We start from the raw sequence: 22429 nt of genomic DNA on the forward strand, positions 1-22429 counted from the left end.
ATAACGTAATTACATTTAATTACATTAACGTAAAACAGTTAATCCTCTGGGCATCAAACTAACAGGCCTAATATTTTTCCAGGTACTAGAGTATTTGTTTCCTCTGCCAGTCTCTGACATTTTAGTTCTCTGGTTCTCAATCTTGAGTCCTTTTGTAGTCACCCCCCGAACATTAAAAAATTCGGATGTCTGTATCGCATTCCGGGAGATTCTGATGCAATCGGTCTGAGGTGATGCCTTTGCGTGGAGGTTTTGAAAAGTTCCAGAGACTCAGAGCTATAGTAGAGTTGAGAATCTCTGGTTCACACCACTTCATTTCCTCCCCAGGGTCCTGCGCTGCGCCTGGTAGAAAGAGATGCTCAGAATGGATACACAACGTTCAGTTTCTCAGGAAGGAGGGAAGCGAGGCCTCAGAACCTCAAACCCTTCCGGTGCCCTGGAGGGAAGACCACTGAGGAGCCAAGTCCTGCCAAGCCAGTGGGTGAGGGCGACGCCCCTGTGCCCAGGTCTCTCCCCACCTGCCCTGACTCTAGAAAGTTCCCACCCTGGAGGGCAGGTACTCTCCGGTCAATTCTCAAAGGCCTCAGAAGATACACGGCCACCGCGAAGTTCGGTGGTGCCAGGCGGTTTTTTGTTTCCACAGGTGAGGCAGAGTCTGAAGAAACTAAAGTGGCCTCTTGGGGCTCTGGCCCAAGCCGGGTCGACTTTTGAGTCCACAGTCCTCTCTTGGTTTCAAACTGCAGCCTGGCAGCACCTCCCGAGACAGGTGGAGCGGGAGGAACCAGAGTATGCCTGCTCCGCAGGGAAGGCAGTGCATCCCCTGCGCCCGGAGCGCGAGTCTCGGTGCAACCAGCTAGAGCTGCACGTGGCGCGGTGGGAGAGGCGGTCTGGGGCGGTGGACTACAAGTCCCGAGAGGCCTCGCGCTGGGCTGGGCGGGGCCTCGCGGGGCCGGGCGTGCGCAGTGGCTCTCGGGAGTGGCGGGGCGGGCCCTCCGGGCTGTCAGCTGTGGCCCCGGGCGCCCGGGCGGGGGTGGTCGCGGCCATTGGCCGAGAGGCGGCGGGGCGGGGCCGCCGTGCGCCGCAGCGGGTTCATGCCGAGCGGGTGGAGGCGGGCAGCCGACCTGGGAGGCGCGCTCCGGTCTGCAGCGTTCGGCCTGAACCATGGCAGCGGCGCCCCTGAAAGTGTGCATCGTGGGCTCGGGGAACTGGTGAGCGGCAGCGGGCGGGCGGCGCGGACTCCGCCTCCAGGAAGCCCCTCTCCAGGGCGAGCGAGGGCGCGCGTCCCCGCCGCGGCGAGGACACCCGGCACCGCGCGTGGGGAGGCGGGGCGGGCAGCGTCGCGGCCCGGCTGGGCACCGCGCGCCCGGGGAGGCTGCGCCGAGGCAGCAGCTGGGGAGGCCCAGAGCCCGCGTGCTCCTGGAGACGGCGCGGAGAGAGGGGACGGCGTGCCCGCGGGCACCTGTCTTCGCTCGCGGCACCAGTCAGCGGACGCACGGGGGCCACCTGCTTGCCACGCCCGGGGGGTTTACGCAACATCCTCAGGACGTTCTCCTTTCTCCTGGGCAGATCGCCTGGGTAGAGTTGTAGGAGGCTCGAGCGTTCTTCCTGGGGTTTCCGTGTCAAGGAAACCGAGGCAGAGGGGGATGAAGGGTGCCTGCCATGCAGGTCGAGGGCGGGGCCGGCTCTGCCCTTCCAAGTGCAGGTCCGGCTCCAGGCTTCTGCTAAGTCTGGTATCTTAGTAACATATCGGGAAGAAAATCCAAGTTCCCTACAGCCTGGGCTCCTCCAGTAGCCCAAGGGCTTTGGGAATTCTTACCTGGGGGGGTGGGGCGGAGGGGTGAGTGAGTGCGAAGCTTTGCGTCTCCGCTGTGCTAGGAGTTCTCATGAGCACTTTAAGCGTTGGCCCTTTTAGTTCCCTTTCTCAAACTTAATACAGTTGGGGGCGAGGAGGCAGAATATGGTATAGCATCTGGTATTTTCAGTCTTTTTCCATGGCTGCCCGCTATTTTTTCCACATTCGAGGGACTGGTATAAGAATAGTTAAAAGAGTGGTGTCCTTTAAGTCCTGTGGCCGCACACTCATCACAGTTCATGCTTGTAGCAGTCTTACAGAAATTGGTACTAGTTACTCGGTCTTCCTCTTTAAGACTTGGCCCAGAAAGTACTTTTTGGAGGAAACCTTTTCTGATTCGCCACTTTTCCATCCCAGCGAGGCCAGGAGCCCTGTGCCCTGTTGCAAACATCTGTCACAGGTGATGACTTCTTTGATTATCTGTTTCCACTCCTCCCCTTCCAGCTCTTGAGAACAGCAAGAGTTAGGTAAATACTAAATGAATAAACACAAACTAAGTTAAAAAAAAAATCTTTTGGCCATAATGAGCTGCATGTGGAATCTTAGTTCCACAGTTAGGGATCCAACCCTCCCCTCCCCCTGCCGCTGCGACCTGCCCCCCAACCCCTGCCGTCTATTGGCAACATGGAGACTTGACCACTGGACCACTGGGGAAGTCACCCCAAACTCATTTTTTAATGAAGAAATGTAATTATATATGATTTGGCAAAAATTCACAGTGTTTGAAAAGTACCCCAGAACCCACCAAAAAAAAAAAAATTATCTTCCAAGTTTCAAGACAACCCACAATTGTCTCCTAAGGTACCTCCTGGAGGAAAACCAGTGTTATCAGTTTATTCTGTTCTTTCCGGAAGAATTCCATCAGATGCAAGAGAATGTTTACAAGTAGTATTTTATCTCACATCCCTGCAAATACTAGGATATTTTGCACTTTTCTGTAAACTGTCTTCAACCACAACAAAATGTTCTGTCCTACATTTAATTGAGTCGGTAACTATCCACTGCACAGCTTCATCTGGACTTGCTGCTGGAGTTTACCAGTTCTTATCCCCAGGCACTTGAGTGAAATGTCGGCTGCCTCATGGACTGTGAGCCTGGAAACACGCCCATTCATCGCGTGTTCTTTAACACTAGTTTCCTCTTCCGAAAGAGGCCCCAGAACCACAGATAACAGCACCTTTTCCTTCTTTTGCAAGGTGCAAGAGAAATAGACTGGCTGGGCCACGCGGCATTCGGGACTGGAGCTAGAGTCGTGAAATGACCCTCCTGCCCCCATCTCTGACTCGGGCTGCCTTCCCGCAGCTTCACTCTGATGTACTTGACTGTTTTTCTTGGCTTGCTCCGGATCAAGGAAACGGAGTGGAACTTGGCTAGTGACACTGGAGCAGAGCAGTTGAGAAATGCGCCGATGGTTTGGCCTGGCTGCCGGGCTCCATTAATGAAGGGATCAGATGGGAACAGTCATAGGCTTCCCAGACTCTGTCCCGGGTACAGAGCCAGCCACTCCTAGAGAGAGGTTCCACGACCTCAGCAGAGAGATTCAGCAACTTAGGAACAGAAAATGACGCAGAGAGGCTCCCCAGGGGCACACTGAGTGTTCAGCTCTGGTCATAGACATTTGCCTGTCTGCTCCATGCAGATATAGTAGCCTTTCCAGGGGTAGGAATGCAATGGACACCGTCTCCACCTTCAGGTCACAGATAGATAAGGACTTGGAAGATTACGTTCAAAAGAAATACAAAGTGGAATGAAATATCTGCCACAGATTAGACGTTTTAGGTTTATTTTCCTCCTGTGGGTTGTGGGTTCTTATTTCCCCGACCAGGGATGAAACCCATGCCCCTGCAGTAGAAGCATGGAATCTTAACCCCTGGACTTCCTGGGAAGTCCCAAGATTAGATGTTTTAAATAGTGTTTTTAATGTTATTGTTCAGTTGCTAATTGTTCAGTTGCTAAGTCGTGTCTGACTCTGCAGCCCCATGGACTGCAGCACGCCAGGCTTCCCTGTCCTTCACTCCGTCTCAAAATTTGTTCAAATCATATCCATTGAGTCAGTGATGCCATCCAACCATCTCATCCTCTGTCATCCCCTTCTGCCTTCAGTCTTTCCCAGCATCACAGTCTTTTCCAAAGAGTTGGTTCTTCATATCAGGTAGCCAAAGGATTGGAGCTTCAGCTTCAGTATCAGCCCTTCCAATGAATATTCAGGGTTGATTCCCTTTAGGACTGACTGGTTTGATCTCCTTCCTGTCCAAGGGACTCTCAAGAGTCTTCTTCAGCACCACAATTTGAAAACATCAGTTCATTGGTGCTCAGCTTTCTTTTTGGTCCAACTCTCAAATCCATACATGACTATTGGGAAAACCATGGCTTTGACGATACAGACCTTTGACAGCAAAGTGGAATCCAGTGTTTTTAATAGTGTTTGTTAAAACATGGTCCAAAGACCACTTGCACCAGAATTGTGTGTGTGTGTGTGGGTTGCTCAGTCATGTCTGACTCTTTGTGACCTCATGGACTATAGCCCTCCAGGCTCCTCTATCCATAGAATTCTCCAAGCAAGAATACTGGAGTGGGTTACCATTTCCTTCTCCAGGGGGTCTTCCCAACCCAGGGATTGAAGCCAGATCTCCTGCATTGCAGGCAGATTCTTTACCATTTAAACCAGAATTAGTACCAAGGAATCTGAACTTGCTGAAACACATTCCCTGAGGGCAGGGCAGATTTTTTTTCCCTTCAGGGACTGTGAAAGAAAGTGAAGTCGCTCAATCTGTGTCTGACTCTTTGCGACCCCATGGACTGTAGCCTACCAGGCTCCTCCGACCAGGCTCCCGACCCAGGGATCGAACCCAGGTCTCCCACATTGTAGGCAGACGCTTTACCGTCTGAGCCACCAGGGAAGACTTTAGCCTTCTGCTAACTTTTTTTTTTTTTGCCTTGCTACAAGGCGTGTGGGATCTTAGTTCCAGTTCCCAGTCCAGGGATCAAACCCATACCCCCTGCATTAGAAGCACAGAGTCTTAAACACTGAGCCACAATCTTTTCCACAAACACTGAACCTAATCTTCCGCTAATTTTAAAACAGATTACCAAAAGACAGACTCTTCCAGATTCTCAGGAATAGGAAGTTGCCTAAGCAGTGTTTACACTTGGGAACTTGAAGTTGCTCAGAATGCTTAGGTAAATGAAGGTGTTACATCTGTAGCTATAAGGTGGCTCACATTAAGTTCGTCCGGCAATGTAAGTGATCATCTATAACTATGCAGATACCTGAAGAATGACAGACCCCGTCCGGCCCTCCTGCACTTACAGCTGGTGAGAGTGGAGGCTGGGGCACCTCACTGAGCCCTACTGGGCTGCCCACTGCGGGGTTGCAGGGAGGTGCTTCCTAACCGGCACCATGTTTCATGGGCCTGGTCCCGATGACTCATAAAAGCAAGTGAAAGGAAAAAACAAAAGCCTCCTAAGTTCCTGCAAAGATGAAACAAAGTTCCTTCAGCAAAAAGATCTCCAGGAGATCTCTCCTTGGGACAGCCACCCAGATACAGGGCTAAGATGCAGTTTGAGAACTAAAACCTCAGGGTTGTGTTAGTGAGAGCTCGGCCTCTCTGTGCACTGATGCGGAACCAAACCCTGCAGACCAGAGCTGTGGGTGAAGCAGAAAAGGACAGCTTTATTACCTGGCCAGGCAAAGGGGGACACGCCAGGCTTCTGCCTTGAAAAGCTGTGTGTCTCTTCCAGAGAACTTGATGAGGGTTTTTATAACAGTGGGTCAAAGATGGGGTTGCTGACAAGATCAGAGAGTATGCTGGATCTCAGGTGGTTGGTCTTCTAACCTTGATGAGCTGCTCTAGTCCCTTTAATCTTGCCTTAGGTGGTTTCTTGGTTGATTAGCCAACTGTTCAAATCCCACCCTTTGGAACTCAGGAAAGGTATAATGGTTGGAGTCTTGCCTACCAGAAACAGTACACAGAAAGGCCTTTGTGCCTGGGAGCCCCACAGGGCCCCACTCGGTTTCAGTTGTATTTGCAGCCCCACCTCTGTGCCTGGGAGCTAAGTCCAGAAACGCCCCAAACCTCCTTGGGAGGCCGAGTGAGGCAGGAGGCAGCACCCTGATCTCCTGGTTTCTTACCCTGGCAGTCTAGGTCCTTGAACAAACTGCTTCTCTCCAAGGGTCAGGTTCTGACATTGGTACCTGCTGTTTAGGATCATGGTTAGGATGAAATGAGGTGATCCAGGAGAGACCTAGGTTCAATCCCTGGGTTGGGAAGATCCCCTGGAGAAGGGAAAGGCTCCCCACTCCAGTATTCTGGGTTGGAGAATTCCACTGACTTATTGTCCATGGGGTCGCAAAGAGTCGACAGGACTGAGCGACTTTCACTTTTTCAGGAGAGTGCAGAGAGACTAGCACTCAGTAAGTGTCAGCTAATGAAAAAATGTTACTTTCGTTAGTTGGGTCTCTTTGATCAGCACCGTTAGTAAGTCACACAATGGACCTTTTCAAGGTCAGTGTTTAATAAGGTGGAGTGGGAACGCAGATCCTTCTAACTCCAATATCCATGTCTATAAATTCTTATCATTTTCAGTGAGAAGCTTACTTCTACCTGAGAGCCAGTGCTAATCACAAAATGCCAAGGAACAGAGGCAGAGGAGGGGAAAAGATCAGAGAGCAGGAGGTGTTCCTAGAAGTTATCTTTTGCTCTTGTTTACACTGTCACCTCACAGCTTGACTGACTCCTGGGACTGAAGGTCAGGGAGACCTTTGGCCTACTTTGCACTGATGGCCGAAGCTGGACATGTGGGTGACTCTTTGTCCTGCTGGAAGCGTCTGAATATAGCCTGGATGGCTCCTCATCCCCTGTCATCCTTTTTCGTCTGTGCTACTCAGTGTCACTGATGATTCTTGCTGTATCCTGACATGGAGAGCTTGAACCGATTTGAGCATTGGTGTGTGAGCTCCTCTGAGGCCAAAAATGGCCTTTTCCCTGTCTGACACGCCTCTGCTCTGGAAGTGGGGGTGGGTGGCAATGGGTAGGGGTGACCTGGGAGGAGACCCATTTCCCCGAGCAGCCAGGCTGAAAACACCTTCCAGGCTGATACACCTATTTCTGTTTCTGTGCAGTAAAAACATCACAGCTGTTCTTGGGGTGAGTCCGGTTTTCCTATCTGAGCCCTCTTTCATCATTCTTCATTTCCTCCTCGTCTTTAAAGGGGATAATCACTATAGCAGTTACCACTTATGGGCATTTTCTGTGTCTGGGATATGTGCTATTGCAGGTATATCTCGGAGAAGGCAATGGCAGCCCACTCCATTACTCTTGCCTGGAAAATCCCATGGACGGAGGAGCCTGGTAGGCTCCAGTTCATGGGCTCGCTAAGAGTCAGACATGACTGAGCGACTTCACTTTCACTTTTCACTTTCATGCATTGGAGAAGGAAATGGCAACCTACTCCAGTATTTTTGCCTGGAGAATCCCAGGGACAGAGGAGCCTGGTGGGCTGCTGTCTATGGGGTCGAACAGAGTCAGACACAACTGAAGCGACTTAGCAGCAGCAGGTATATCTAATAATAAGCCTATGTGGTACTATTATTATCCCTATTTTAGATGATGAGATTGAGATTGGAAAACTTTTCAAGGTCAGTGGTTAATACAATAGAATTGAAACGCAGATCCCTCTAACTTCAGTGTGCGTGTTTCTAGAAATTCTTATCATTTTTATTTAATTTTTTGGCCATGACCGAGCAGAATGTGGGATCTTTGTTCCCAGACTAGGGATCGAACCCACGTGCCCTGCCGTGGAAATGTGGAGTCTTAACCCCTGGACTGCCAGAGAAGTTCCTAATTCTTAACCGTTTTTACTGAGAAGCATACTTTTATCTGAACAAATCCCATCTGCACAAAAATTGAATATCGTACCCTCCCTAAAGAAGTCTAGTATAAACAATATTCCATTTAAGAAAAATCGAATTGAAGTGAGGTCTTAAAAATCGTCCTAAAGGGACTTCCTTGGTGGCAAAAGTCTTGGAAAAAAAAGATCCTGTTCAGCTTCCCTCCACAGCAGGCATCCCTCCTCCTGCAGTTATGACACGATCATAGTTTACTGTTCATAAGGTATGTGCGTGCTCAGTCACTTCAGTCATGTCTGACGCTGCAACGCCATGGACTGTAGCCCGCCAGGCTCCTCTGTCCATGGGATTCTCCAGGCAAGAATACTGGAGTGGCTTGCCATGCCCTCCTCCAGGGGATCTTCCCCATCCAGGGATCCAGCCCGCATCTCCTGCATCTCCTGCCTCACAGGTGGATTCTTTACCACTGAGCCACCAAGGAAGCCCCGTTAATAAGGTACCTGATCTTAAAATTAATCTAGAAAATTAGTCATTAGAAAAGTCTTGTATTTGAGAGGGAAATCCATCACGGCCAACTTCCACCCATTCGTCTCAGAGCAGTGGCCAGGTGAGCCCACTCTTTTTGAAGACATGTCCCATTGTTTAGAGAGTCATGTATCTACCAGCTCTTCTCTGTATAGTGTCTCCAGGTTTCTCAGTGGTTACTGGTGGGAAGCTGTGTCAGGCACCTCACCTCCAGATCTTTCTTCTTCCCCTCATCCCTGACTCCCAGGGCTTGATGACATCAGGAACTAAGCCTGACGTTCCTCCAGCTCCTCTGGGGTTCTCCTAGTGGCACTTTGCCATCCTTCTGCACTTTGGGGCTCAGCGCCTTCCACAGTTGGGTGCCAGGACTTCATCAGTTATCTGCTGCTGCCCAACTATCTCCCCCTGAGACTTCCTGACTTCAAACAGCCATCACTGATTGGCTTCTGATTCTGGGGCTCAGCAGTTTGGGCTAAGCTGGGTGGGTCTGTGCTGGTCTCTCCTGGGCTCACTGGTAAGGCAGCAGTCAGGTGGGGCGTGGGCTGGGGCTTTCTGTCCTCCACACCCCCTTTCACAGCGGGTGGGCTTTGGCCAGGCTGATGGAGCTGACAAGCCACATGTTTCTCTGTCTGCAGCAGGCAAGCTTGGGCTCCTCTGTATGGTGACTGGATTCCAACTTCCAGAAAGAGTTCATATGAATTCCTCACATACGTGGAATTATACAATGATTTTTTTTTTATAACTGGCTTATTTCATTTAGTATAATGTCCTCATGTTTCCCTTGTAGCATGTACCAAAATTTCCTTCCATTTTAAGGCTGTATGATTGAATATATACACCACCTTCTCTTTGTCCATCAGTGGACACTTGGGTTGCCTCTATCTTTTGGCTCTCGTATATAATTCTGCTATGAACATTGGTGTACAGATACCTCTTCAAGATTCTGCTTTCAAGTCTTTTGGGTGTCTGCCCAGAAGGGGAATTGCTGGATCAGCTGGTAATTCTATTTTTAGTTTTTTGAGGAACCTCTGTATTGTTTTTCATGGCAGTTTTACCATTTTACATTCCCACCAGCAGAGCACAAGGGTTCCATAGTCTGCACATTCTCACTAACACTTGTTTTTTCATTTTGTTTTAATATAGTAGCCACCCTGACAGGTGTGAGGTAGTATGTATTTTGTTAATTGCATATGATTATATGTTAGGTACACTTTTGCATCCTGTTTTCTGTTAAATGTAGCATTCTATCTTAGGCTTTTCCCCTGCAGTTTAGATTTTGATAGACAGGCTTTTTTTTCATCTGCTTCTCCCTCTCCTTTTTCTGTGTGAAGTTGTTCACACCTCTGTGGTTGCTAGCTTTGATTTTAAACTTAGGAAGCTTCCCTATCCAGAGATCAAATAAGCATTCACCAAATTGAATCTATTTTTAAAATACTTTATTTTTCACATTTGCATCTAAATACTCTGGCATTTGATTGTACTCTAAAAGCCCTTAGCTGCAAAGAATTACGCACAATGTTAACAGTGGTTCTCTCTGGTAGTGAGTTATTTATAATTGTTTTTTTTTCATCTTTCATGAATAGCTTTTAGGAATAAGAAAGTAGATGTTATTTAAACCAAAATTGTGGAAAAGGAAATGGCAACCCACTCCAGTATTCTTGCCTGGAGAATCCCATGGAAAGAGGAGCCTGGTGGATACATAGGCTGGATTAGCTCTGGGCATAGGATGGGAAGAGTCTAGCTGAACCCTTATTTGTTCTCCCTGGAGAGTTTCCTTCTTGGTTAAAGAGGGATGGTCTTGTGGGGTCCTTTCTGGACCAGAAAGCTTCTGCACTGTGCCGTTCTGGGAATTGTCAGCCTGCCTGGATAGATATCTTGTCCCTTGGCTGATTAAAATATCACTTCTTTTGGAGAGGAAGAGAGGAGCCAGCACCAAGGGGTTGGGGGTGTTGCCTAGTGGAGGTTAGGACCTCCAGCAGGTGAGTGTCTGTCCATCTGGGACCCAGGGAGAGAGAGCAGAGTGGTGAAGACATGTGAAGTGAAAGTTGCTCAGTCGTGGCCACTCTTTGTGACCCCGTGGGGTATATAGTCCATGGAATTCTCCAGGCCAGGATACTGGAGTGGGTAGCCTTCTCCAGGGGATCTTTTCCAACCCAGGGATTGAACCCAGGTCTCCTGTATTGCAGACGGATTCTTTACCAGCTGAGCCACCAGGGAAGCCCAAGAATACTGGCGTGGGTGGCCTTTTCCTTCTCTAGGGGATCTTCTCAACCCAGGAATTGAACCCAGGTCTCCCTCATTGCAGGCGGATTCTTTACCAGCTGAGCCACCGGGGAAACCCAAGGATACTGGCGTGGGTGGCCTTTCCCTTCTCCAGGGGATCTTCCCAACCCAGGAATCGAACTCACGTCTCCCTCATTGCAGGCAGATTCTTTACCAGCTGAGCCACTAGGGAAGCCCGGTGAAGACATGGCTAGGTTGCAGATCTCTCCTCCTCCGCTGACCACCTGCCTGTTTGATCCTTGGGGTTCAGTGTCTTCACTGAAAAACGGGGATCATGATAGTCCCTGCCTCAGAGGGTTGCTGAGGCTTGAAACAGATAACGTGGGTGAGGTATTGAAAACAGTGCTCTGGCGGTAATCAGATTGCAGCATATAAATGTATCAGACCAACATGGTGTATGCCTTGAGTTTATGCAGTGTTATTTGTCAACTATGTGTCAATCAAAAAACAAAGCAAACAGCAGCGCCTGACACCTGGTAGTCAGCACATCCCTACCTGCCTCTCTCTCCTCTTCCCCTTTCCTCAGCTCCTTTCTCAACCTCCCCTGCCCTCCCCTACTGTACCACCTCCTTCCCCCCCATTAACCTCCCCCCACCCTGAAACAGGTCTGCTGCTGCTGCTAAGTTGCTTCCGTTGTGTCCGACTCTGCGACCCCATAGATGGCAGCCCACCAGGCTCCCCTGTCCCTGGGATTCTCCAGGCAAGAACACTGAAGTGGGTTGCCGTTTCCTTCTCCAATGCATGAAAATGAAAAGGGAAAGTGAAGTCGCTCAGTCGTGTCCAACTCTTAGCGACCCCATGGACTGCAGCCTACCAGGCTCCTCCATCCATGGGATTTTCCAGGCAAGAGTGCTGGCGTGGGTTGCCATTGCCTTCTCTGCAATTCTACTCTACTCCTCAGCAAACTGGAATCAGTAGAAAGTGTGGGCTTTGGAAACCGTTCTGGTTTAGAACTGCTGGCTCCAGATGGACAGCACAACCGGGTAACTTACTCTCTCTGAGCTTCGACTTCCTTATCTGTAAAATGGGGATAATGTGACTGTGATGAGCTCTGTGTCACATACTCAATGTGCACCCAGCTGGCACTGGAGCATCTTTTCCTACCTGTGTCCCTTTATTGTTGCCTTTTTTTTTTTTTTTGGAAATTTTTAAAGTCTTTAATGAATTTGTTACAGTATTGCTTCTGCTGCTTATGTTCTGTGTTTTGGGCCATCAGACATGTGCGATCTTAGCTCCCCGACCGGGGGTCAAACCCCTATCATCCCCAGCATTGGAAGGCAAAGCCTTAACCACTGGACCACCAGGGAAGTACCCCCACCCAAGCCCCTTTTCAGTTTCGTAAGCATAACATTGCTGAGATTGGAAATTAGTCTGTGTCTTGAGACCCAAGACTTAAGATGATTCATGATTCCGCTGCCACTACCTGGTCCAGGGACCCAAGGTCAGAGTGACTGAGCCTCCTGGGTCATGTCTTAATCTGCCACGTGGAGGTTGAGATGGAATTTAAACCTCCTTTAAACTGCCCAGTCACTTTTGCCCTGCTTATTCACTTGCACTCTCTTTAAAAGTTGACTGAAAAGTAAAATTTTGTAACAGCACTCCAAATGCTGCAAGTAGAAGATAGCAGCCCCATGTAGGATGGAAACAAAACGATCATCTAGGCAGCCTCCTCCTTTGTGGAGGGAAATTCGCAGACGCCAGGGAGGTGGAAAACGTGGTGGCCCTCACATGAGACAGCTGCAGCTCCTTGGGGGCGCCAGGAGAGCGGAGAAGGACACGCGTGCATCAGAGCCGCCCGGCACTCTGTGTGTGTGGGCGGCACTCGGCTGATGGGAGTACCGCCGGCCCCATTCCTCACGCTGCGAAGCACCGCACTCCATCACAGACCTGGCGCTCAGCAGGCAGGCGAGTGGGTGTGTGGAGTGATGGCTGCTTGTGACCTGACTGGACTTGGGCAGTGACAGAACAAACCTGAAACACACAGACTCCACCATCGTGGCTGTGGGACCCCAACTCCCACTGCGGCCACGCCACGCACCGCCCGCCTCCGTGGACTGGGCTGTAGGCAGTATTTTTCTATTTTAATTTTAAGCTCAGTTCTAATGGATCCGTGCATGTTTTTGGACTAGTCCTCTGTAGGCCAGACACATTTTTAGGACAAGGTTGTCCCTTATACGTGGGTCCCAGTTCCTTTCAAAACACAGGTTCCTGCAAAACACTCCCTTTGCTATTTGATCCCGTTCCTTACACAAATGTGACAAACACATTTTCTCTTTTTAATTTATAAAAAATTTTAAATTAGTTTTTATTACAGTTTAGGGCTTCCCATGTGGCGCTAGTGGTAAAGAACCACCTGCCAACGCAACTCACGTTTGATCCCTGGGTCAGGAAGATCTCCTGGAGGAGGGCGTGGCCACCCACTCCAGTATTCTTGCCTGGAGAATCCCGTGGACAGAGGAGCCTGGTGAGCTACAGTCCATAGGGTTGCAAGCAGTCAGACACAACTGAAGCAACTTAGCATGTACGTATAGTTGCTTTACGACCTTGTGTTAGTTTCTGCTTTACGTCATCATGAATCAGCTACACACAGATATCCTCTCTTTTTTTGGATTTTCTTCCTTTTCAAGTCACCACAGAACACTGAGTAGACTTCCCTGTGCGTTAACAGTAGGTACTCATTAGTTATCTATTTTATATATAGTAATGTATGTACGTCAATCCCAATTTCCCCATTCATCTCCCCACTCCCAAACATATTTAGTACCGTTTCAGAGCCACAGAAGAGTTTTTGGGTATGGATTATACTTTAAAAGCCCCAGCTTTATTCAGGTATACTTGAGACTCAGAAAACTGGGTGAGACATAAATATTTGATGGGTTTGGAGATACACATGTACCTGTGACATGGTCACTACAATCAAGATGATAAACATCCATCACCTCCAAGAGTTTCCTCCAGACCCCTACCCCCCGTTTTGGTGGTAAATATATATTCTTGTCATACAGAATTTATCGCCTTTATTATGCTGAGGTGAATTATATACTTTTGAGGTTTTATAAACAACACAGAAATGGTGGACAGCAAAGAAAATACTTGGTTCAAATGGAGATTATACTGAAAGAGATAAAGCGTTTTCATTTCTAATGTCTGCTTACCCCTCCCCCCAACCACCTAAAAAAACCTTGTTATTAGATAGAACAAGACTAGGCCTTATGTATTACTGTTTTTGTTCATCTCCCTAGATTCTTCAGTGAATTGAATTTCTTATTTCTTCCCCACTTGCATCTCCCACCCCGTCCAGGAGTGACAGAGCCAACAGCTTGGCCCAGAATCACCTGGAGTTACCTCTAGCTGCGTATCTGATGCATCCCTTTGCTCCTGCTGCAAAATAGCCCACTCTCCCCCAACGCAGTGCTGAAAATAACATGCACGTGTTGTTGCTTATGCATCTCTGGATCAGCTGGTTCTTGGCTTGGCCCCACTCCTCACGTGCCTGCGGCTGGCTCAGTGTTGGCTGGAAGCTCTGCTTTGCCTGTTCTTCCCGTCCCTAGGGTGTGAAGCCCCTTTACTTCTCTGCAGACGTAGGGACTGTTCCCATGTCTTTTCCCTGGACCACCCTCCCCGCGGCCCCCACCCCCACCGCCAGGTCTGTCCATCATTTCTCTCAGCTGAATGCTGGGTGTGCGAGACTTCGTGGATGAACTGGGTTGCATCTGAGTCCTTTGTGTTGAAAGTCCTTCGCAATTGACCCTTCTAATCATGTGTCCCTCATTCCCCTTCACCTCTTATCATACACAGGACTATGAATTCCTTTTACTTTGTTCTCTCTTAAGTGGGTGTGATCTCGGGTGGCCTCCACCTGCAAGGGCTTGGGGCAGGGCCTGGGTTCCCAGCTGGAGACTGAGTCCAGATCGAGGTCAACCAGATCCTAGCCACTAGACCAGTGGTCGGTGACAGGAGCCCTGGCCCTTCAGCTCTGCAGAAAAGAACTTCCACAAAGACAGAAAGTAGTGAAGCAAGTATTTATTAAGAGGAAAAGAGTACAGTGTGTATGGATACACACAGGCAGACTCAGAGGGAGAGTCCCTGAGTCACACTCTCCTGGCAGTTTGAATTACTTTTATGGGGCATTTCTTAATGGTTTTCCTCTGGCTGATCATTTTGGTTTGCATTCACAGCCCATATTTGATATATCTCAGGATCCTCAGATGTGTGCGCGTACATCTTTAAGCCTAGATGGATTGTACCAAAAAGGCGTATGTGTAGGGAACATCCCTTGGCATCCCTCCCCTGTAGCCTCCAAGGAGCCTCTCTGCACATGTGTGGTCAGAGAGAGCTCCTGACTTCGAGAATGAGAAATATGTCATCTGGGCAGGGTCCAACTTCCTCCTTTAATTGTCCTGCTGTTCTCACCTTGGAGTTTTGGTCCAAAGGGAATGAATCTCCAATTGCTTTACTTTGGGAGGCCCTCTACCGCCTGCCTCATGTGGGGTGCTTTTTTTTTTTCTTTAAATATTCATTTATATAATTTGGCTATATCAAATCTTAGTTGTGGTATGTGGGAATCTAGTTCCCTGACTAGGGATTGAACCTGGGCTCCCTGTGTTGGGAATGTGGCGTCTTAGCCACTGGATCCCAGTGAAGTCCCAAAGTGGTTGGCAAGCTTCTGAGAGCACTGCTTTGTAAAGCCAGCTTCCAGCCAAATGTGTTATACACAATAGGTATTCAAGACCTTTTTTGCAACCGAGATCAGTGCATGAATGAAAGACTGAATGAAGGTGTTGATGAAACTAAGGAGCAGGTAGAACGAGGCTTACAGGAGTGAACAGTATACCTGGAGTTCTCATTGTTTTCTGTCCTAAGCCCCTTTGAGCACCATAGAACAGGGTCTGTCTGGTGGGCTTAGTTTCTAATAGTTCCAATTGATTTAAGTTTTCTTAACTAACTTTTCAGCAGATACTACAGCAGTTTGTCCCTGGTTGCAAATGCTTAACTTCTCCAGGAGGCGACTGTGAAGGGAGCAGCAGGTGTATTCCAGGGAGACTGGACCGTGGGTTGGGCGCTTGTGGCTCTAGTTTATTTTCTCACTGGCTCTACTAGACTTGAGTTCCTAGTGTCTTAGAGATCCCCACCCCTCTAGGTTTGCTGAGTTCATCAGAATCACACTTGGTCTCTTTGACCTTGTGTGAATTGTCAGGATAAACATTAGGATAAAGGTGGTAGTGATGGTGGGGAGAGTCTTGGCCTTTTCTTCTATAAAGTGTCAGAGGAGAATTGGATTAACGGATATTTAGCTAATAAACTGTCCTGCTGGCATAGAAGAAGGATTTCACAGGGAGAGCCACAGTTGCACATCGTCTATTGTGCAGCCAAAGATAAACGCAAGGATAACCCTCTCCATCTCTTCTGTATCTGTTTGGTCCCGCCCCCTTTCTGTCATTACCCCTTACTCATTTTCCAAACTGTCTTAAGAATAATCATTAGAAAAAATAATGAATGCCCTGACATGTGAATTCTCCAGGTGCTCTGGGCCTGTCTTTCCTTTACTCCTCACACCAGGAAGGTTGTCTAAGAAACAAACTGTTTTTCTGTTCAAAATCCTGAAAAGGAAACTGATTGGCTTAGCCAGGATTAGGTACCACCCCTGGCCCAAATTGCTGCGCCCAGCACATCCCTGAAATAGGCACAGGTACCGAGCTGACCAGCAACATCTCTGCCGTGGGGACCAGCTGCACACCCATGGTTCTTGTGCAGAGGACTGGCATCAAGTAGCATGAACTGGCATCTTCTCTTCCCTCGGGGGAAAGCTGTGGGTGACTGATCCATTCCCAGGATTTTTAGTGAATGCTGCTGCTAAGTCATTTCAGTCATGTCCGACTCTGTGCGACCCAATGGACGGCAGCCCGCCAGGCTCCCCCGTCCCTCGGATTCTCCAGGCGAGAACACTGGAGTGGGTTGCGATTTCCTTCTCCAATGCATGAAAGTAAAAAGTGAAAGTGAAGTCGATAAGTCATATCTGACTCTTCACGACCCCGTGGACTGCAGCCTACCAGGCTCCTCTGTCCATGGGATTCTCCAGGCAAGAGTACTGGAGTGGGGTGCCATTGCCTTCTCCAATGCAGAAAAAAGGGAGCTTTTAGAGGCTACTGGGTGGCTGCTGGGGAGACCAGACCTGGAGCCCTTGCTCTGCTCTATTTCTTGAATCCACTTGGATCTTGTCTTTCCTTTATGACTCCACTTGGGCCCTGGTGGAGTTCACCAGAACACTGCTTATTCTACAGTAACTGCATATGAATCTTCTTTTGATGAATTTGAAATATAGCCTAATAGCCTTGGAGACTTTGGGAACCCTTGAACTGTTTTTGCTGTTTTTTTTTTTTTTGCTTTTTTGTTTTCAAGATTTCTTTATTTTATTTTTGGCCACACTGGGTCTCTGTTGCTTTCCCTAGCTGAGGTGAGCAGGGGGCTACTCTCTAGTTGCGGTGGTCGGGCTTCTTATTGCGGAGGCTTCTCTTATTGCAAAGCCCAGGCTGTAAGACACATGGGCTTCAGTAGTTGCTCTAGAGCCTGTGAGTTGCACAGGCCTTGTTGCCTCGCTGCATGTGAGATCTTCCTGGAGCAGGGATTAAACCTGGGTCCCCTGCATTGCCACCCGGATTCTTAATCACTGAGCCACCAGGGAAGCCCTGAAGTGTTATTTTTATGCCATCTTTCAGGTGGATTTCTCTTCCACCTGTGATAGTCTCTTCCAAGAAAGATTGATGCCTTCTGGTCTCAAAGGGAGGTACTTCTTGACCTTGTACCAAATTCTGAGGCTTTCCTGACCACAGGGTGGTATTTCCAAGTGAAAACAACCAAGTTTCAGCTGAGGCAATATCATATCTTGAGTTCTAAGCTCAGTGCTTGAATAAGAACTCAAGTCTTCTGAATTATAATCGGGTGCTTTTTCTCTTCTGCTCAAGGGAATTTATCATTCTCTTTCTTTTAAAAAAATTTTATTATTTTTTAATCATTTTCTTTTCCATCGTTTCTTTTGCAGGGGTTCAGCTGTTGCAAAAATAATTGGTAATAATGTCAGGAAACTTCAGAAGTTTGCCTCCACGGTCAAGATGTGGGTCTTTGAAGAAACAGTTAATGGGAGAAAACTGACAGACATCATAAATAATGACCACGAAAATGTGAAATATCTCCCTGGACACAAGCTGCCAGAAAATGTGGTAAGATTTGGGGGTAAAAAGTATTGGGTAAAAAGGAAAAAGTTGACAAAAAAATTCACTCAGATTTTCCCACTACATCTTATGGAAAAACCAGAATGAACCTTTTGGCCAACCCAATTCATTTGGTTCATTCTGAAAGTTAGGCTTGACTGAGTTAGCACCTAGGGCTTGGCGGGGTGGGAAAACTGCTTCCCCAGTCTCATGTTCCTTTCCACCACCAAGTTCATTGCTTGATCTGTTTTGGTTTTCCTCCTTGGTGGCTCAGATGGTAAAGTGTCTTCCTATAATGTGGGAGACCTGGGTTTGATCCCTGGGTCGGGAAGATCCTCTGGGGAAGGAAACAGCAACCCATTCCAGTACTCTTGTTGCAGGAAGAGGGACCCCTTCTAAGGTCCGAAACTGGGCTCTTGTCTAACACTCGGAAATGAATTGTCTGAGGAGACACACATGCTGACAAAGCAAGAGATTTTATTGGGAAAGGGCACCGGGTGGAGAGCAGTAGGGTAAGGGAACCCAGGAGAACTGCTCTCCCGCGTGGCTCGCAGTCTCGGGTTTTATGGTGATGGGATTAGTTTCCGGGTGGTCTTTGGCCAATAATTCTAATTCAGAGTCTTTCCTGGTGGCGCACGCATGGCTCAGCCAAGATGGATGCTAGTGAGAGGGATTCTGGGAAGTGGACGGACACGCGGTGTCTCCTTTTAACCTTTCCCGAACTCTTCCGGTTGGTGGTGGCTTATTAGTTCCGTATTCCTTATCAGGATCTCCTGTCATAAAACAACTCATGCAAATGGTTACTATGGTGCCTGGCCAGGGTGGGCAGTTTCAATCAGTGTGCTTCCCCTAACACTCTTGCCTGGAAAATCCCATGGATGAAGGAGCCTGTCGAGCTACAGTCTATGGGGTCGCAAAGAGTCGGACACAACTGAGCAACTTCACTTTCTTTATTGTGAATGTGGGCCTTGCTTTGGTCCTTGCTAGGGCTGCCATGACAAAGTAAAATAGACTGGGTGTCTTAAACAATAGAAATGAATTTTCTCATAATTCAAGAGACTTCAGGTTTTCTGGAGGAAGTAATTTTTCTCTCCCCTTCTAGGTTCTACTGTCTGGCCTAAGCAATTAAGTTGACACAAGTCTGAATAACATGTAGTAAAGAATCTACCTCCAGTGCAGGAGAAATGGGTTTGATCCCACGGTCAGGAAGATCTCCTGGAGAAGGGAATGGCAGTCCACTCCTGGATTCTTGCCTGGAGAATTCCTTGGATAGAGGAGCCTGGTAGGCTCCACTCCATGGGGTCGCAAAGAGTTGGATACCTCTGAGCAATTAAAAAAAAAAAAATGCATAGGGGAAACCCAAGAAAACTTTGTAACCCAAAAGATAGAAGTCCTTACCTTAGATAATCCTCAGCTAAAGAAAAAAAGTGGATGGGGGGAACTTGCCCAGTGGTCCAGTGGTTAAGACTCTGAGGTTCCAATGCAGGGGACTTGGCTTTGATCCCTCATCAGTGAACTAAGATCATCCCACATGCCTCAGGGCATGGCCAAAAAGCAAGAAAAAGGAGGGTGGGGAGAGTCAGTTTTGGGAGGTGAGCAGGAAAGCACAGGAAACAAAGGAGAGGTTGTTATGCAGATTTAATCTTTACCTTCCCAGTTTTGAGAGTTCTAGAGGTCTGGCCTTCCTCTTCCCTTGGAGGGAGACCCCCCCTTACAAATGGAGATTTCCCTTATAAATGTAAATGTTTTTACATAAGGGCAACTCCTGTTTGGTTTTCATTGAGGCAGTGATGCCGTTCAGCCATCTCAACCCCCTTTTCCTCCTTCCCTAGACCTTTCCCCGCACCTTAAAATAATTAATACGGTGAGCTTCCTTGGTAGTCCAGTGGTAAAACTCCACACTTCCGATGCAGGGTCCTTGGTTGGGAAACCTAAGATCCCACAAGCTGTGGGCTGCAGCCAATAAATACATAAATAAAGTAAATTTATAAATAATAATATGCCCACTGCAGGAAGGGGGACAACTTCCAGGGCCTGAAAGGGGGCTCTTGTCTAACACTCAGAAATGAATTGTCCCAGGAGACACAAACTGGCAAAGCAAGAGACTTTGCTGGGAAGGCATGCCTGTCAGAGAACAGTAGGATAAAGGAACCCAGGAGAATTGCTCTGCCACGTGGCTCTGCAGTCTCAGGTTTTATGGTGATGGCATTAGTTTCTGGGATGTCTTTAGCCAGTCACTCTGACTCAAGGGTCCTTCCTGGTGGCACACGCATTAATCAGCCAAGATAGATGCCAACGAGAAGGATTCTGGGAGGTGGTTGGACACGTGGTGTCTCCTTTTGACCTTTCCTGAACTCTTCCAGTTGGTGGTGGCTTGTTAGTCCCTGTTCCTTCCCAGGACCTCCTGTCGGAAACAACTCATACAAATTATGGCCTGTGCCTGGCCAGGGTGTGTCGTTTCACTCAGTTTGTTTCCCCTAGCATGCCAAAGAGGCATGTTTTAAGGTGGCAAAATGTTCTCTGCTAAAAAGCCCATGAGCAAGGTGTTGGCCGGGTTGGCTTCTTCAGAGGCCTCTCCTGGCCTCTCCTTCCTGTGTCTCCATGTCTCCTAATCACCTCTGTATAGACACCAGTCACATTGGGTTTGGGCTCACCCCGTGACCTCATTTTAACGTAATTCCCTTTATAAAGACCCTGCCTCCAGATACAGTCACATTCTGGGGGACTAGAGTTAGAACTTCCACATGTGAATCTTGGGCCGGGATGGACACATTGCAGCCCATCACAGTCTACCTTCTTGGCATTCAGGGTGCTGATCACATCAAAGCTGGAACTAAGAATTTTGCTTTTCATGTTGATACCTGACACTTGCTTCTTGGAGGAAGAACTATGACAAACTTAGAAAGCACATTTAAAAAGTAGAGACATCACTTTGCCAACAAAGGTCCATATAGTCAAAGCTGTGGTTTTTCTAGTATTCATGTATGGATGTGAGAGTTGGACCATAAAGAAGACTAGGTGCTGAAGAATTGATGCTTCTGAATTGTGGTGCTGGAGAAGACTCTTGAGAGTCCTTTGGATTGCAAGGAGATCAAACCAGTCCATCCTAAAGGAAATCAACCCTGAGTATTCACTGGAAGGACTGATGCTGAAGCTGAAGCTCCATTACTGTGGCCACCTGATGGGAAGAGCTGACTCATTGGAAAAGACCCTGATGCTGGGAAAGACTGAAGGCAGGAGGAGAAGGGGATGACAGAGGGTGAGATGGTTGGATGGCATCACCGACTAAATGGACACTGAGTTTGTGCAAACTCCAGGAGATAGTGAAGGACAGGGAAGCCTGACGTGCTGCAGTCCATGTGATCGCAGGAGTCGGACAGAACTGAGCAACTGAACAACAACAAAAAGGAAGAAATGGAAATTTTATTTGAGCTAAATGAAGGATTTTAAGCCAGGAACAGCATCTTAGCACCAGGAACTCTTCTGTTGGAAGTCAAGGCAGTGTTATATAAGTTTTTGAGGGAGCTATATATTAAATGATGTGATAATGACAGTTGTGCCAATCCAGACCTGTAAATACAAAGCAGTGATGCTGGAAGCTTGGCTTCTCTATACAGCGGTGTTGAATCAAATCTCAGAGACAGAGTTTTGGGTGAAGTAGAAAAGAATAGCTTTACTGCTTTCTCAGGCAAAGGGGGATACAGTGGGTTCCTGTCCTGGAAAACTGTGATTCCCAATCTGGGTGAACTTGCTGAGGAGTTTCATAACAATACTGCCAGAGTGGGGTTGCTGACCAGATGAGGGTGTGTGCTGGGTCTCAGGTCAGTACAGTCACTCAGTCTTGTCCACTGCAGCATACCAGGCTTCCCTGTCCATCACCAGCTCCTGGAGCTTGCTCAGAGTCGTGTCCATCAATTCGGTGATGCCATCCAACCATCTCATCCTCTGTCATCCCTTTCTCCTCCTGCCCTCAATCTTTCCCAGCATCAGGGTCTTTTTCAATGAGTCAGTTCTTCGCATCAGGTGGCCAAATTATTGGAGTTTCAGCTTCAGCATCAGTCCTTCCAGTGAACACCCAGGCCTGATCTCCTTCAGGATGGACTGGTTGGATCTCCTTGCAGTCCAAGGGACTCTCAAGAGTCTTCTCCAATACCACAGTTCAAAAGCATCAGTTCTTCGGTGCTCAGCCTTCCTTATGGTCTAACTCTCACATCCATACATGACTACTGGAAAAGCCATAGCTTTGATTAGATGGACCTTTATTAGTAAAGTAATGTCTCTGCTTTTTAATATGCTGTCTAGGTTGTCGTAGCTTTTCTCAGGTGATCATCTCCTAATCTTGCTGAGCTGCTTTAGTCCCTTTCATCTTGCCTCAGGTGTTTTCTTGGCTGCTTCTCCCTTGATGAGCAATCTGCCCTTGGAACTCAGGGAAGATCATGGAGGCTGGAGTTTTCCCTACAAGAAAGAGGGGACAAAAAAGAGATTTTGGTGCCCAGAAGCCCCACAGGGTCCCCTTTGGTTTCAGTGGTGGGTCACCGTGATCCCCTCTAAGATCTAGAAGGAATGTCATCTTTAAGGAATTGCTTCCTTGATGCTGGGAGAGTGTTACTCTATGGTTGAGCAGGTATTTCCACCTTCGGGGAAGGTATGGTCCATGTATAATGCAGATACTCAATGCCCAATAGAGGGGAGTTGTTTAGTCACTCAGTCGAA

At 48.2% G+C, this 22429-nt stretch overlaps 1 protein-coding gene across 1 annotated transcript in view; it reads left to right on the forward strand.

Annotated features, from left to right (window-relative positions):
• Positions 1–1070: 1070 nt before the first annotated feature.
• The window catches only part of GPD1L (glycerol-3-phosphate dehydrogenase 1 like), a 61469-nt gene continuing 40110 nt past the window's right edge, over positions 1071–22429 (forward strand). The window contains exons 1-2 of the mRNA NM_001100363.2: positions 1071–1208; positions 17548–17725. Coding sequence (NP_001093833.1) covers positions 1162–1208; positions 17548–17725 — 225 coding nt within the window. The 5' untranslated portion in view covers positions 1071–1161. The remainder of the gene's footprint in view (positions 1209–17547; positions 17726–22429) is intronic.

Source organism: Bos taurus, chromosome 22 (assembly GCF_002263795.3).
Source record: "Bos taurus isolate L1 Dominette 01449 registration number 42190680 breed Hereford chromosome 22, ARS-UCD2.0, whole genome shotgun sequence".
In the NCBI taxonomy this organism is placed as follows: domain Eukaryota; kingdom Metazoa; phylum Chordata; class Mammalia; order Artiodactyla; family Bovidae; genus Bos; species Bos taurus.